The sequence below is a fragment of the Lonchura striata genome, chromosome 17, assembly GCF_046129695.1.
Source record: "Lonchura striata isolate bLonStr1 chromosome 17, bLonStr1.mat, whole genome shotgun sequence".
Lineage (NCBI taxonomy): Eukaryota > Metazoa > Chordata > Aves > Passeriformes > Estrildidae > Lonchura > Lonchura striata.
Window position 1 is genome coordinate 7150065 of NC_134619.1, and position 13385 is coordinate 7163449.

A 13385-nucleotide genomic window follows, 5' to 3' on the forward strand; every position below is an offset into this window, starting at 1 on the left:
TGGAGCACAGAACGAGCACCTACCTGTTGATCATCTACTTGAAAGTGGCAAGGAAACCCTTTGATTAATTTAGTTATGAGAACTTGCATTTACTGGTGCTGATTACAGTGAGCTTTTCTTGAAAGAGGGTTGAGCTGTTTCTCTGGATGCCAAAAGCATTTTGCTTTAGAGCCTGCAATTATTACTTACAAGGACGTATTTTGCCATTACCTTTTCCTCTCCTAGCAAATCAGTTTCCTCCTCTGCATCTTCACTGCTCTTCTCACTGCGTTCCAAGGCATCCAAGAGCCCAACACATTTTCTTCGGGGTGAGACAAACTCCTGTTCATATTCCACACACAGGCTGGGTGCTCCATCTCCATTTCCTGCCATCACAGCAGAACACAGGAGACAAATTCACATTCCACATTCTCTCCTGCATTTTCTTTAATTTAGTGATAGCTCCCCATCTCACAAAGCAACCCACGAATGTGCTGATGCATTAAATAATCTTCCACCTCTTGCAAAATTGCATTATATAATTTAGTAAGAAGACTGCTTTTATACATAACTTCCAAAATTGCTCAAGCATTTGTTACTACAACCTGGCAGACTGCCCTCAAACTTTTCCTTAAGTCATTTAACCCCAAAATGGCTTAGGATCAATGGGAAAAAGTCTTACTGAAGCAGCTGTTCCATTATTTTAGATGTATGGATTTTCCCAAAATTGAGCTCTGGAGTTTTTAAGAGATTTTGGTGCAAAACATGATTTATTACTTTTTAACAGTGCAAGTTTTTTTAAAGCCTACAATTCTCACAGTATCAATACCCATAAGACACAGTTACCAAGGTCCAAACTTCATATTCTCACTAATCAGAATCCAGGTTTCAAATATAAGAATTTTGATCTGTAAGTAGGGTTAAATTAGTATCAGCTTGATATTTCCGTAAGGCATTACCTTCAAAATGTATTTCCACTACTTTGTGAAATAACTCCAACAGTCAGTTACTAAGGAAAGTCACTGTTTTGATAAGAATGGGAGTATATTATGATCACTATGACTACAGGGGAGTTTGACATTACATCTGATGCAATGCAACTGAAAATCTCTATTAAACAGGAAATGCAGCTTCATCCCTTCACCTCCAGTCACACATTCCAGCCCATCCTTTGAGATGGATCTGGCAGTCAAGTGTATGGAAGGTAAATAAATTGGTTTAGCACAGCTCAGCAGCTCACTCTGCAACTGCACAAAAGATGGACTCAAGTCAAAGGAAGGAGGAAAAAGTGCACAGTTGGAAACTGAGAGGGGGGAAAAAAATGGTGACTAAAGTAATCCCTTTGAACAATAAACAGCAATCATACTGGCTGCTACCAGGCTTTATTAAGCCTTATTGGTAACAACTGGCTTAAATACAATGTGAACTCACCCTCACACTCACTCATAACTGATTAGGAACCAGAGCTTTAAACAAACTTCACTGCTCTGTTCCAAACCAGCAAGCAGTCTAGAGTGCTGAAAGAATATCTGACATTTATTCTTTGGCATTAGCTACCCATAAAATTTTAAATATGGTTTTGTTTCCATGTCCCTTTTGTTTTCTTAAGATTACTGAGTAAGAGTCATCTATACAACAGGATGAGATGAGGACATATGGAAGCCAGTGCCAGGCAGAAAGAGATTTCCAGGTCTTATTTTCCAAAGTATTTGTGATACTCCACAAAAACTCCTCCTCCTCTGTGGGATACTTTTGGCATCCCCATCTGCCTCTTTTCTCTGCAATTGCAACTGTTTTCCTCCATTTTCTAATGCTTAATTATGTCCCTTCTGACCAGACTTTTACATTCAGTCTTTGAGCTCTCCTTACTTTCCCTCCCATTCCAGTTTCTATCTTCTTGACCCTCCTTTTTGTGGTTCAGCTTAAAACAAAAAAGTGTATCTGTGAGGACCCAAACATTACCTTTCCTTTTCCTCTTCAAACTTGGAACATGGTCATCCAGGTTTTTAGCTTTTTGCAGGGAGAGGCTCTGCTCAGATGAAGTAGATGGTGCTGCATTGCTTTCACTTAGGGAACCAGCACGTCCAGGAGGGCACTGAGGCAGGGGTGGGGGCATCTGCAAGCAGTGTACAAAGTGTTACCACAGGCAAAGGCCACTTCCACTCCATCTGTGACCAAAAATCTCAGCAGCAATCCAAAGACATCTCCTTTTTCCCAAATAACCTTTGGTAGCAAGACTGCTGGTTTATGGGCTTTTGGAAAAAAGAAACACAGCTGAAGTGCAGTAAGGAGGCTTAACTCTAAGTGACCTGGTACCAGAAAAAGGATCATGACCTGCTAAAGAACAATCACTTCCTAATGCTATCCTTGCAACAACAGCTCCTTCTGATAAAGCACATGGGTTGTGGTTTTGATTTACCATGAAACTGTCACTTATGATCAGAAAAGATCATCAAGTCCTGCAGCATCATCCATATGTAACTAATTTGTCTGAACAATTTGTATTTGGCTAAAGCATCTTCCAGGAACTTGTCCAAGTCTGTAAATGAAATTTTTAAGTGCTAATTTTAATCATAACCTCCGTTTTGGGAGCAAATAATTTCCCATTCTGGCTTCCAGCCCATTTCTTCTATGACTTTTTCCAGTGAATTAGGAAGCCTTTTTACAATATTACTTTTTAAATCAGGGAACTATTATTACAGGCAACATCAACTTCCTAATGGTAATAGAGAAGCCCTTTCAGTAAAGATGACCCAGTGTTGAACTGCAATAACAACTGATGGTTTGTATTACTCTTTATTACTAGTCAGCTTCAATTTAAATTTTGGGGTATGATCCTTCCACACATATAACCTCATCCTGAGATAGAAAGCCTCTGGATGCCAATATCAGCTCCAGAATTTGCATACCAGCCAAAAAATACATATTTATTTAGGAGGAACTGGAAGAGGAAGTTGTTTTTGTGATCTAAGCTAATGAGTTGCCCAGGATAAGAACAACATCCTGCCCCAGATCACTCTTGGAGAAAGATGAGGCATACCTCGTTTCCAGTAAATCTTCCAGTGTTTAGAAGTGACAAGTGACGCCGTGTTGGGCAGGCTTGCGAGGAGCACAAAGCTGAACTCGGTGATCCTTAAGCAACCCTTACAATTTGAGATTCTCTGTGATTCTTCTGTGATTCTCTCACATCTCTAACCTAGTTTAGCATTCCCAGTTTCCAACACTACTGAGGTAAGTGGTTGTTCATTTTGTGGATTTTTTTTTTAAGACACTTACAATTTCTTGAGCGACACGGAAGAAGAGGGAGACACTTCTGACCGCGTGCCCGAAGTTGTCATAAACGTTCACGTAGGGACGGACCCATGAAGGCAATTTGCCTCTGATATCACAAGTTGTGAACCTGGGCAGGATAGGAAAACCTGAGAATTATTTGCCAGGTTGGGCTAAATTAATTAAACAAACTCAGATCACTATCTGTCTTAGGTTGCAATGCAAGAGGTGGCCAGGGGTGTGTATTCTTTTGCCAGCTGTTAGAATTTGGTGGGGTGGTTATCTTCTGTTAATGGGTCAGCCATTAAAGCCAGGTGGGGAAGTTTTCTTTTATCTCTTCCACCCATCCTCCCCCTGGGAAACATCTTCTGTTAATGGGTCGTTGAGTCTCACTGCATGGCTAATAAAATTCCATCATCCCATTGGGAGATGCTCCACCCAGGGGAGGAGCCAAGCATTCCTACCCAGATATAATCTGAGATTTGGAACACCACAGTCAGCCTTTTCCCACTGGATTCCCAGAGCAAGGCCAGGCTCATCTACACCACCACTGGATCCCCAGAGGAAAACTCCACCCTTCCACCCTTCTACAGGATCCCTGCTTCAACAGAACCACACCTGTCACTGCAGGAGGACTGCAGACATCATTTAACAGGACTACTACTAACACTGGGCCACAGGGTGTCAGGGTAATGTTCTGATTCCATCAGTGTTGGTTTGTATTACTGCATTTTTATTTTCCTAATAAAGAACTATTTTTTCTACTCCCATATATTTGCCTGTGACCCCCTTAATTTCAAAATTATAATAATTTGGAGGGAGGGAGTTTATGTTTTCCACTTCAAGAGGCTCCTGCCTTCCTTAGCAGACACCTGTCTTTTCAAATCTAGACATTATCCAAAATGACAAGAGAGAAGCAGCAACACAAATAAAGACATAACAGTGCAGTAAATATAATGGGGTGATGCCTTTACTCAGGAGAAAGAACTTTGCTGATTCCATGTACCATCAATTAAATTCCTGGTGCCTATAATATACATATTCTACTAATTAGCATTGCAGAAATGGATATTAATGCAGTATAATGTTAATATAGGATATGACTATAAATAGTGTTGTTTCAGTAACATAATCTGTCCTCATTTCCATACTTCTGTCAAAACACTGCAGTGCTGCTGACTGCCATCTCAAGTGAAAGATGGAGAAAATGCAAAACCATAAGTTGCTGTCACATAATTTCCCATGGTATTACAAACGTGAATTCAAAAAATTGGTTTATTTTCCATTAAAACCATTAACCTCCTTCTGCAGCTCCAAGACTACATAGCTGGGGAGCAGAAGATAACAATCTGGTTACTTTCTTGAAGCTGTGCAATATTTATATAACCTGTTATATAAATCAATTTTATTATTATGAATTGTAGCCTTTTCCAAACAGCAGCATCAGCACATTTATATTCAAAATACCAACACCTATGTTGGGATATAAAGCTGTTGCTGTTGTTGGTACCCCATCCCTGGAAGTGCTCAAGGCCAGGTTGGATGGGGCTTGGGGAAACCTGGCCTGGTGGAAGGTATGTCTACCCTTGGCAAGGGGTTGGAATGAGATGAGCTTTAAGGTTCCTTCCAACCCCAAATATTCTGGGATTCAGTGAGCCAGGGCTTACCTGTGGTCACACAGGAAGATGGCCCCGTAGTCCTGGCGGTGCCTGATGACCCGGCCGATGGCCTGGTTGACAGCCCGGGACGCTTGCTGACTGTACCACTCACGCCCAGACAGATACTGAGAGAGGTAGGATGAAGAATTAACATTATTTACCAGGTAAAATGTACTCTTTGTGCTGTATAGTCACTATTTTTTTCCTAAAGAAATAAAAAGTGAAGCACAGATGTTGGATAGTATCAACCAGATGTACTGACAAATCTCAAAGAGCTGAGGAAAACCAAAGACAGGTGGACTCAAAAGTCACACCTGACTTACAGAGCACAGAAAACTCAAGAAGAAATGTCCAGCTGGAGAGGCTATTTCCTATATGGTGTACTCAGAGCCTTGGCAGTACAACAGACTCTCCATATTCTTTGAGACCTGTAGATCAGACTAAACTGTAACATCATTCACTCTTGTGCCTGAAGCAATAGAAGACCAAACCCAAACATCCCAACACACACCACCACACTTCCAAAACAATGATTCCCAAAACAGCCAGCACAGGCTTCCTGCCCATGCTCTCTCTGGATGAAATACATCCCTCAAAATGAGAGATAACACACATCAAAGATTCTGTAAACTTTAATTACAACCTTTATTGGGGCCTATATTTAAGACTGTGCCAGAATTTGGAACTCTCAACATTATTAAAAAAAGGGAATTTGTGACAAATTCCCAAGGCTGTTTTTAATTTTTGATATTCGTGGTCCCACGATGCTGAGAGGATAACAAAACCCAAAACCCACTGGGACAAGAGGGAGAACCAATAACATGAACATTCAAACAGCCAAGAGTGAGAAGCTGTCCTGTCTCACCTGTGCACCTGCACCACTTCTCCTCATCTCATCCAGGAATTGCATCTTTAAAATTACTCTGGGCTCCATACGAGGGGGAAATGGAAGCCCAGTTATGATGACTCCTCGTCCATTTATGTCTGCAAAGTCCAAGCCTTCACTGGCCTGCAGGGACAGTTTTCCATCATCAGCAGGGTTTGAAGTGACACTTCAGGGCAATTCAGCAGTTGTTTGCCTTTTTTCTCCATTCAATTAACTCCCTGGCCAAGTGTAGTTTATCAATAGTTTCAATGAATAATTTATAATTTCAACTAGATTTTGTAAATTTTATTATCAAGAGTTTAAACTTGGCTTTTTCCTGTGCCAAAGCACAGCTCAGCCAACCCTGTTAATGGCTGTGCTGCTCCTGGATAAAAGCAGCTGTACTGAGAACATGTCAACACCTTTGTTTAAATCTTCCACACCCTGGTTGTTAACAAGACATAACAACATAACAAAACTTCTCCAACAGCAAAAATTTAAAAAATCACTTCAAAGCAATAACAGAAAGCCATCAGATTCACCAGACTATAGTGCCATGTCCAGCAGCTGTGCTGTTGACATCCCATCAAATATTTGGCACTCATGTGCCCCTGTACACACTCACTGTGCTGGCAAATAATTTGTGAAATTAATAAAGTTGAACAGACTGAAAAAATATCAAGGGGGAAAAAAAACTGTTTTGTTTTTCAGCTGAATCAATTCTCCAAATCTCAGCAACAAGACTTGAGAAAGCTACATCTTTCCTTCACTCCAACAGCCCCTTTGGAGACTGGGACCAAAATTGCAAAAGAAGTTGTAACTTCTCCTGGTACACAGTGAACAGCAGCAAAGGGCTCTAAGAGTAATTTCACCAATATTTCCACTGATAAACATAAGTCAATTTACCAGCACTGGAAGATGCAAAGGAAGGGCCATCAAATGTGTCCAGAGAACAGGAAGTTAATAAAGCAAATGTTTTAAAGCTAAGCATTATGTTTGGTTTGCAGCAGTGTTGTTTTAACTTGTTTCATTACAGTTCTCCAGAACAGCTGTTCTCATCTAATGGGTTATGTTTTCAGTGAGCAGCCAACATGAAATGCAAGTATGATGCTCATCCACTTCAGAGAAATCAAAATATGTCCCCTCAATAAAAACAGGAGTGAATCATACAGAAATGTGACCTAATTTTCAAAAAACTTCAGAGCACTTGTTTTTTCCCCACATATAATTACAGTCAAATAATAAGAAATATATTTAAACCCAAAATGAAGTTTTTTTCCTATAAATTATATAATCTGATCTCAGATGAAACGGATTATCAGTTACATTACCTTGCCTCGACACACTGCCAAAAAAGCAGCTCCATTCGACTTAGGACAGGCAACTTTATCATAATAGGCATCAATAACCTAAAATAGAAACAAGTTTAAGAGGAAGAATGGTATTACACCGTACTAACTAAATTTGGCTTGAACACTAAGATCTAAACTGTGATTAATTTGGCTTAGTATAATTGTCTTTACTTTTAACTAATTGGAAGTGTGAGAAGCCATTTTCCCAGCAAAATCCTTATATCACTGTGAAATCCAGAACACATCTGGATAAGCATAAAAAAAATCAGATACTTCTGATAGGATGAACCATCCTGTGTTTCTGCAGATCGTTAAGTAAAACAGACAAAACAGGAAAGCAATTATTAGATATTAATTATTCCAAGAAGCAAACAGAATAGTTATAAATAAACAGGATGACACACTGCACAATTCTTAAACATCCAAATCAGGATGAGCTGGAGGAAAAATCCTGCAGAATATTTACAAATGCTGACTACTGAAGTGACAGCTTTCCACCAACTCTATTACTCAGCACTTGTGTATTTTAGCTGCTGTTACGTCACCAGATTTAAATGAAGACTGAACCCTGCATGGCCAGACAAGAGAGGAAAAGAAGACTGCACACAGGAAAACTACACTTCAAAGTAGCAGAGTTTTACTTTCACCCTAGGCCAAAAACTGGGGAGTTTCACACCCAAACACACCTTAGAGAAGGTCATTAAACATAGAAACAATTTCTGAAAATTATAGAGGTACATAATGCAAATAATCAACCTCTGAAAAGCTTCCTTTGTTCCTGGGTTCCACAAACATTGGCTTCACTTCTTCTATTCTTTTGGCAAAATCATGCTCCTGTTAGAAAGAGAAGGAGCGGGTCAGAAATGCCAAGTGTGCTCACACCACAAGATCAGAAAGGCTCAGAAATGGTCACTACACTTCCCCACCACAGCCTGCTCCTCTGCTGCCAAACACAGGAAGAGATGGAAGCAGAAACGTGCAACCCCCTGAGAGCACTAGCAGTGATTCCTTGCAGTTGGTGCACCTCAGACATCAGGCAGATGGGAGAGTTCCAGCACACACCTCCCAGTCCCACTCCACAGCATGAAACCTCTGCCCCTGCCTTTTCAAGGAGCATTTAAACCAGAACTGTTCTAGCAAATCTCACCTGGGACATTCAACTCATGAGGACAGAAATACCAGAAGTTATAGTTGCAATGGTTACAAGTTAAAGGAGAAATGCTCATATTGGGATTTCCCCCCCCCCAAGTGTTGAAACACAGAGATCAATTCTAATTCAGAGGTTTAATAAAGAAAGTTCTGGGGAACTAAAAATGTGACATCAGATGGAATAATATATTAAGATTCTTTTGGATTTGGTTTCTGCAGCACTGCACTTCAGTATATTGTGATCAAAATAAGTCTTACTTGAGATTTTACATTCCAGATTTTATAATTTACTTATTAACAAAGAATTTTTCATAGAATCCCAGAACCTTTTGGGTTGGAAGGGACCTTAATAATCATCTAGTTCCAACCCCCTGCCATGAGCAGCGACATCTTCCACTAGAAGGTTTTAATTGACATGGTTAAATGGAATAACTACAAGCTGCCTGATGCAAGTAACCAAACCACCTAACAAAGGCAGAGCAATGAACATACTCTCCAGTACTCCAGGCTCTTATCCATGACTGGATACGATGGGAAGAACACCAACATCCCATGTGGCACAAGTCGCACAAGGTTACCTGCAGGGAGAGAAGACAAGTGTGTAGCTGAGGGCATTTTCATCCTGGGATGGAGAACATGGACTGCAGAGGAAAAACAACAGCGTGGCCTCCTTCCATAGTATTTTCTACTTTCTTGACATGAATGTGTATCCAAAGTTGTTTCATTGCTTAAAATCATTTTATAATCTTATCAAGGTGTAAACTTTAACATAGAAGCTAAACTAGCTTTCATTTCTCCTGCATATCCTTCAAGCATTCCTAGATTTAACAGATTCTTGTCAATTGCGTTAGCCAAGATAGACAAATTATCTGCTTTTATTCTGTCCTTATGTGTTATGATTTTGTAATTCTATTATATTTATAAAACATTACCAAAACAATAAATGCTGACTTCGGGAAGGCTTGACACATTTAAAGTATCACTAAAAATTGCACTGATTTCCTGTGATCCTCAATTGCTCTGCTCATCCTTGGCTGCATCATCTCCGGCTATTGATTTCCTAGTTTGAGTCACTTTCTGACAGTGTTTAGGAACCACATTTTTGACTCAAACACTAACTCCTGACAATAAAAATGAAGTCCAGACTTGGAAATATGAGGCCAGAGACTCAATTTTGTGTACTATTGCAGCAGCCAGCTGCCTTGAGCAAGCAGAAACACAGAAAACCTGACAGCAGCAAGATATACACTGCAATCCTTTACCTTTCTCTTACTGCATCTTCTTTAGCATTGCCCTTTCTAAATTTCCAATAATCCTGGGCATTAACCCATTTCTGAAATCCACATGCTTCACTTACCAATTGTTTTCCCCAGAGAAGATAAATAATCCTCTGAAAACCTACAAAGAAGAAAAAACAAATAACACAATTGCATCTCCTTTTCTATGTTTTTCATCCACACTGACTTCCTTTGATACTCATCCAAAATAACATTTCCAGACTCCCAGGTGCTCTTCCTCCTGCGGCAATCATCAACACCAAGGGCAAGAATTAATAATACCTTGACTACATTTTATTAATACTATGAAATATTGATAGCTCTGAAGATAATCTAAGCTTCAATATTTCAAAATGTAGAGGTAGAAACGGGCAGCCATGTGAGTAGCAACACACGTGAGAGTTCTGCTAGGAAGTGTGCCAAGCTTGACTAACATTACAATGATTTAATGTAATAATTGATGAATTAGGTGTGGCACTGCTGCAGCACAAGTTGGTTACTATGGTTATTATTTAGTAAATCACTTTAGCTGAAGAAGTCCTGTCCTCCAATGAGCCATATTTATGTTCTTCCAGACCTGACTGAAAACTCCCCTGTTCTCTCATGCCTTTATGTTCCCTTTTTTTTTAGTGCCCCGCAGTTTTGTGTACTGTTTTCCCAGAAAATTTATATATGCAGGGAAAAAACCTACCATATATACCTAACATATATACCAGTATCAACACAGAGATGTTGTCAAAACAGAGTGAACACAATGAATCTCTTTCCTTCAAAAAAATCCCCATGTTCTAAAGCCCTGGAGGGGTGGAATCCCCAACCCTTCTTCTTTAAAAGACAGCACCTTCAACAGAAATGCACTGAAATGGTACACTAAAACTTCTGAAAATGAGAAATTAGGGTTTTCCAGATTATGACTTCTCTGTAAAAATCCATTACAATTGCTGGGTCCCTTTCCAGTTCTGTGGAACAATTTGGCCTTTGCTGGCAGCAGAAGCACTGCCAACTCTGAACAACAGATCAGAGACAAAAAGTGATGGAAGACCATATGAGCAAGAAAAATGATGATGAAAAGCTTGACAAATATTTGGACATGTTTTCCTTAAGGAGGCAACCTGGAGGTGAAAGAGAGGCTTGGCATGGTGACAAGCTTTAAATATAAAAATAGTTATTGCAAAGGCCAGTTACGTTTCAAATCAATTAAGCCTTCAGCGAAAAAAAAAAATTTTTGGATGGGGTTCAGTGCAGCTCCTGGGGGGATGATTGTGGGTGCAGGTCCCAGCTGAGGCTGGTCAAGGCCATCAAAGACTATCAAGCCCTTGGTACCTGATCCCTTCCAGGCCTTGAGTAGGGGTGGTTAAAGGGCGTTGTTATCCAGCATTTATCCAAGAAAACCACCAGAGATCCCTTACTTAGCTAGCATACTCCTGTTAACAGAACCCAAAACGTTGGAACTCTACACTTCAAAGAAGGATTCCACATGGAAGTTCATTACCTTCTTTCATAGGTGGAAGTAAGCACAGTTCCATCAGGCCCCTTTGGAATGATCCCAACCCAGAGCTGGTGTTTATCAATTACATGAGGATTCTCCAGGCAAACAGGAAAAGGGCTGGAGAAAAAAAAAGAGGAAGATCCCAGTCATACCCATTATATTATTCCCTACCAGTTCCAGAACTATAGAATGGTTTGGTTGGAAGAAACCTTAAAGCTCATCTCATTCCACCCCCTGCTATGGGCAGGGATACCTTCCACTATCCCAGGCTGCTCCAAACCCTGTCCAGCTTGGCCTTGGGCACTTCCAGGGATGGGGCAGCCACAGCTTCTCTGGGCAAACAGAACACTTTAAAATCCTGAGATAAAACCTAAATCCACGAGAGCAGATTGTGCATTTCTCAGGAATGGCAGTGCTCCCACACCCAGGTACTCACATCTGCATTTCCATTGTGAATGATGAGAGAGGGGAGAGTGTCCCACTGGTGAGGATGATTGTCCTGACTCCCTGTCGAACGAGCTCATGCATGCTGTACCCAGGGCTGAAACACCAATAGCTTAAAGTCTTCCCTGCATTAAATAAAGACAAAACACTAAGAAGTCAGTCAAAGTGGAAAAACTAGACTATGACCAGCATATGGCACACTGCACCTGAACTTCTGAGAGTAAACCAGACAGCATCCAAAGTTAAAATTCCAGATGTACAGTATGTCCTTCTTTGGTTCTTGCCAGGTGTAATGACTTTTAATTAAAACATCACTGCTTCCTCATAATGTAATAAGAAAGTGTGTCCAACTGTGCACCTGCTTGAAAAAATAACCCCTTCTTTATGAGGAATTTCCTATATAACTATATAGGCTATAAATCTTTCACCTAAACTTCCCACTTTCCCCAGAGTCAGTTCCCAGACATTTCAATTTCTGCTCAAATCTTTTGTGGGATGTGGTGACACATATATATAGACACACACACATGTATTTTGGTGTCTGACTCTGAAAATATGTAAGTTATTAAGAAAAATAAATAAATCTCATCAGTAATTTCATTAATTGTTCAGCTCAAGCTTGCTGAAAACTGCATCAGCTTGTCAGAGACACGGGCACAAGGGAATGAAAACAATATCCATGTCAAGAACAAGAGCAGCCAGATCAAACATCAGCTTTTGTTTCTGTTTCTGATTTTCATGATTGTTTTCAGTAATAAAAATAAATACCTCTCACACAAGTATCACATGCATTTCTTTGAAATTTACGTATGTCAATCAAAGCCTTAGTTTCCAAAAGAAAAGGCTGATGTTTTCAGGAAATCCCCATTAGTATTTGCCCAGTGAGTGAGTCACTTACAGCTTAGAATTACAAGTGAACATTTAGCTAAAAAATTTACCATTCCTTCATTTGGACAGACAATGTCCAAACTCTGGAAGACTCACATTCCAAAATTCAGCAAATTCTCTATCTTTCTAACTCACACTAACAATTGGTGCAAAGTAGTTTGGATCTGTGCATGGACAAGCCAGTGAGTATCTACAGACAACACAGTCACTCAGCCAGGAACCCAAAAAATCCCAGCACAAAACCAAACTGGGCTAATATGGGATGGCCTGGAAAAGGACACCAGCCCCTCATGTCTGCTCCTCCAGTGCTCAGCTGGAAACACATTTCTGTAACCCAGCATGACAACTGCCAAGCACCAGTTCCCAGTTCCTGGACAAGTTGGGACTGCTGTACATTTTTAGCCTGGTGTGCTGCAATGATGTCTTTAAGCTTTACAACAATAAATCAATTTTCCAGGTCCCATTCACCAGCAGGAAGTGTTGGGTGTTAAACAAAGCTAATCTCTGCAGCAGCTTTTTCCATTCCTGGTACAAGGACAGCTAATGCAAGGAGAAATGGCTTGCTAATAGTTTACAAAATGGTGGTTTACAGCAAACCATGAATAGGAGCATTTTAAATTAAACTGCAACAGTCCAATATTGTAGACATAACAGCATCTGTTCCCAGATGACTCAGGCAGGAATCTCATCAGCCACCCCAAGCTATGCCTTCTCCTCACCAACTACTTTGTAGAGAATGATGTTTGAGTGGGTAATTTCCACAAAATCCCTGGAAAACAGCTGTTCTTAAATGTTTTGAATTATTTCTATACAATTTGCTATATCATTACAGGAAACCAGAGACTCCATCTAACATGTCTGGCCTCTGCTAGGCTTATATAAAGCACAAGTCTCAGCATACTGAGGTGTGTTACACAGGTACTTGCAAATACCATTCTTATTTGAAAAATAAATATATTAGAATCCATTTACCAAATCACAGAATTCTCTCACTGCTTTGTATTTCTGTGTATA

At 40.2% G+C, this 13385-nt stretch overlaps 1 protein-coding gene across 1 annotated transcript in view; it reads right to left on the reverse strand.

The window, feature by feature from the left end:
* Positions 1 to 13385, reverse strand: part of RTEL1 (regulator of telomere elongation helicase 1) — a 39323-nt gene that overhangs the window by 10138 nt on the left and 15800 nt on the right. The window contains exons 17-27 of the mRNA XM_021527334.2: positions 11476 to 11608; positions 11043 to 11156; positions 9631 to 9671; positions 8766 to 8851; positions 7881 to 7958; positions 7104 to 7181; positions 5773 to 5916; positions 4917 to 5032; positions 3256 to 3379; positions 1942 to 2095; positions 211 to 365 (exon numbers count right to left, since the gene is read on the reverse strand). Coding sequence (XP_021383009.2) covers positions 211 to 365; positions 1942 to 2095; positions 3256 to 3379; positions 4917 to 5032; positions 5773 to 5916; positions 7104 to 7181; positions 7881 to 7958; positions 8766 to 8851; positions 9631 to 9671; positions 11043 to 11156; positions 11476 to 11608 — 1223 coding nt within the window. The remainder of the gene's footprint in view (positions 1 to 210; positions 366 to 1941; positions 2096 to 3255; positions 3380 to 4916; positions 5033 to 5772; positions 5917 to 7103; positions 7182 to 7880; positions 7959 to 8765; positions 8852 to 9630; positions 9672 to 11042; positions 11157 to 11475; positions 11609 to 13385) is intronic.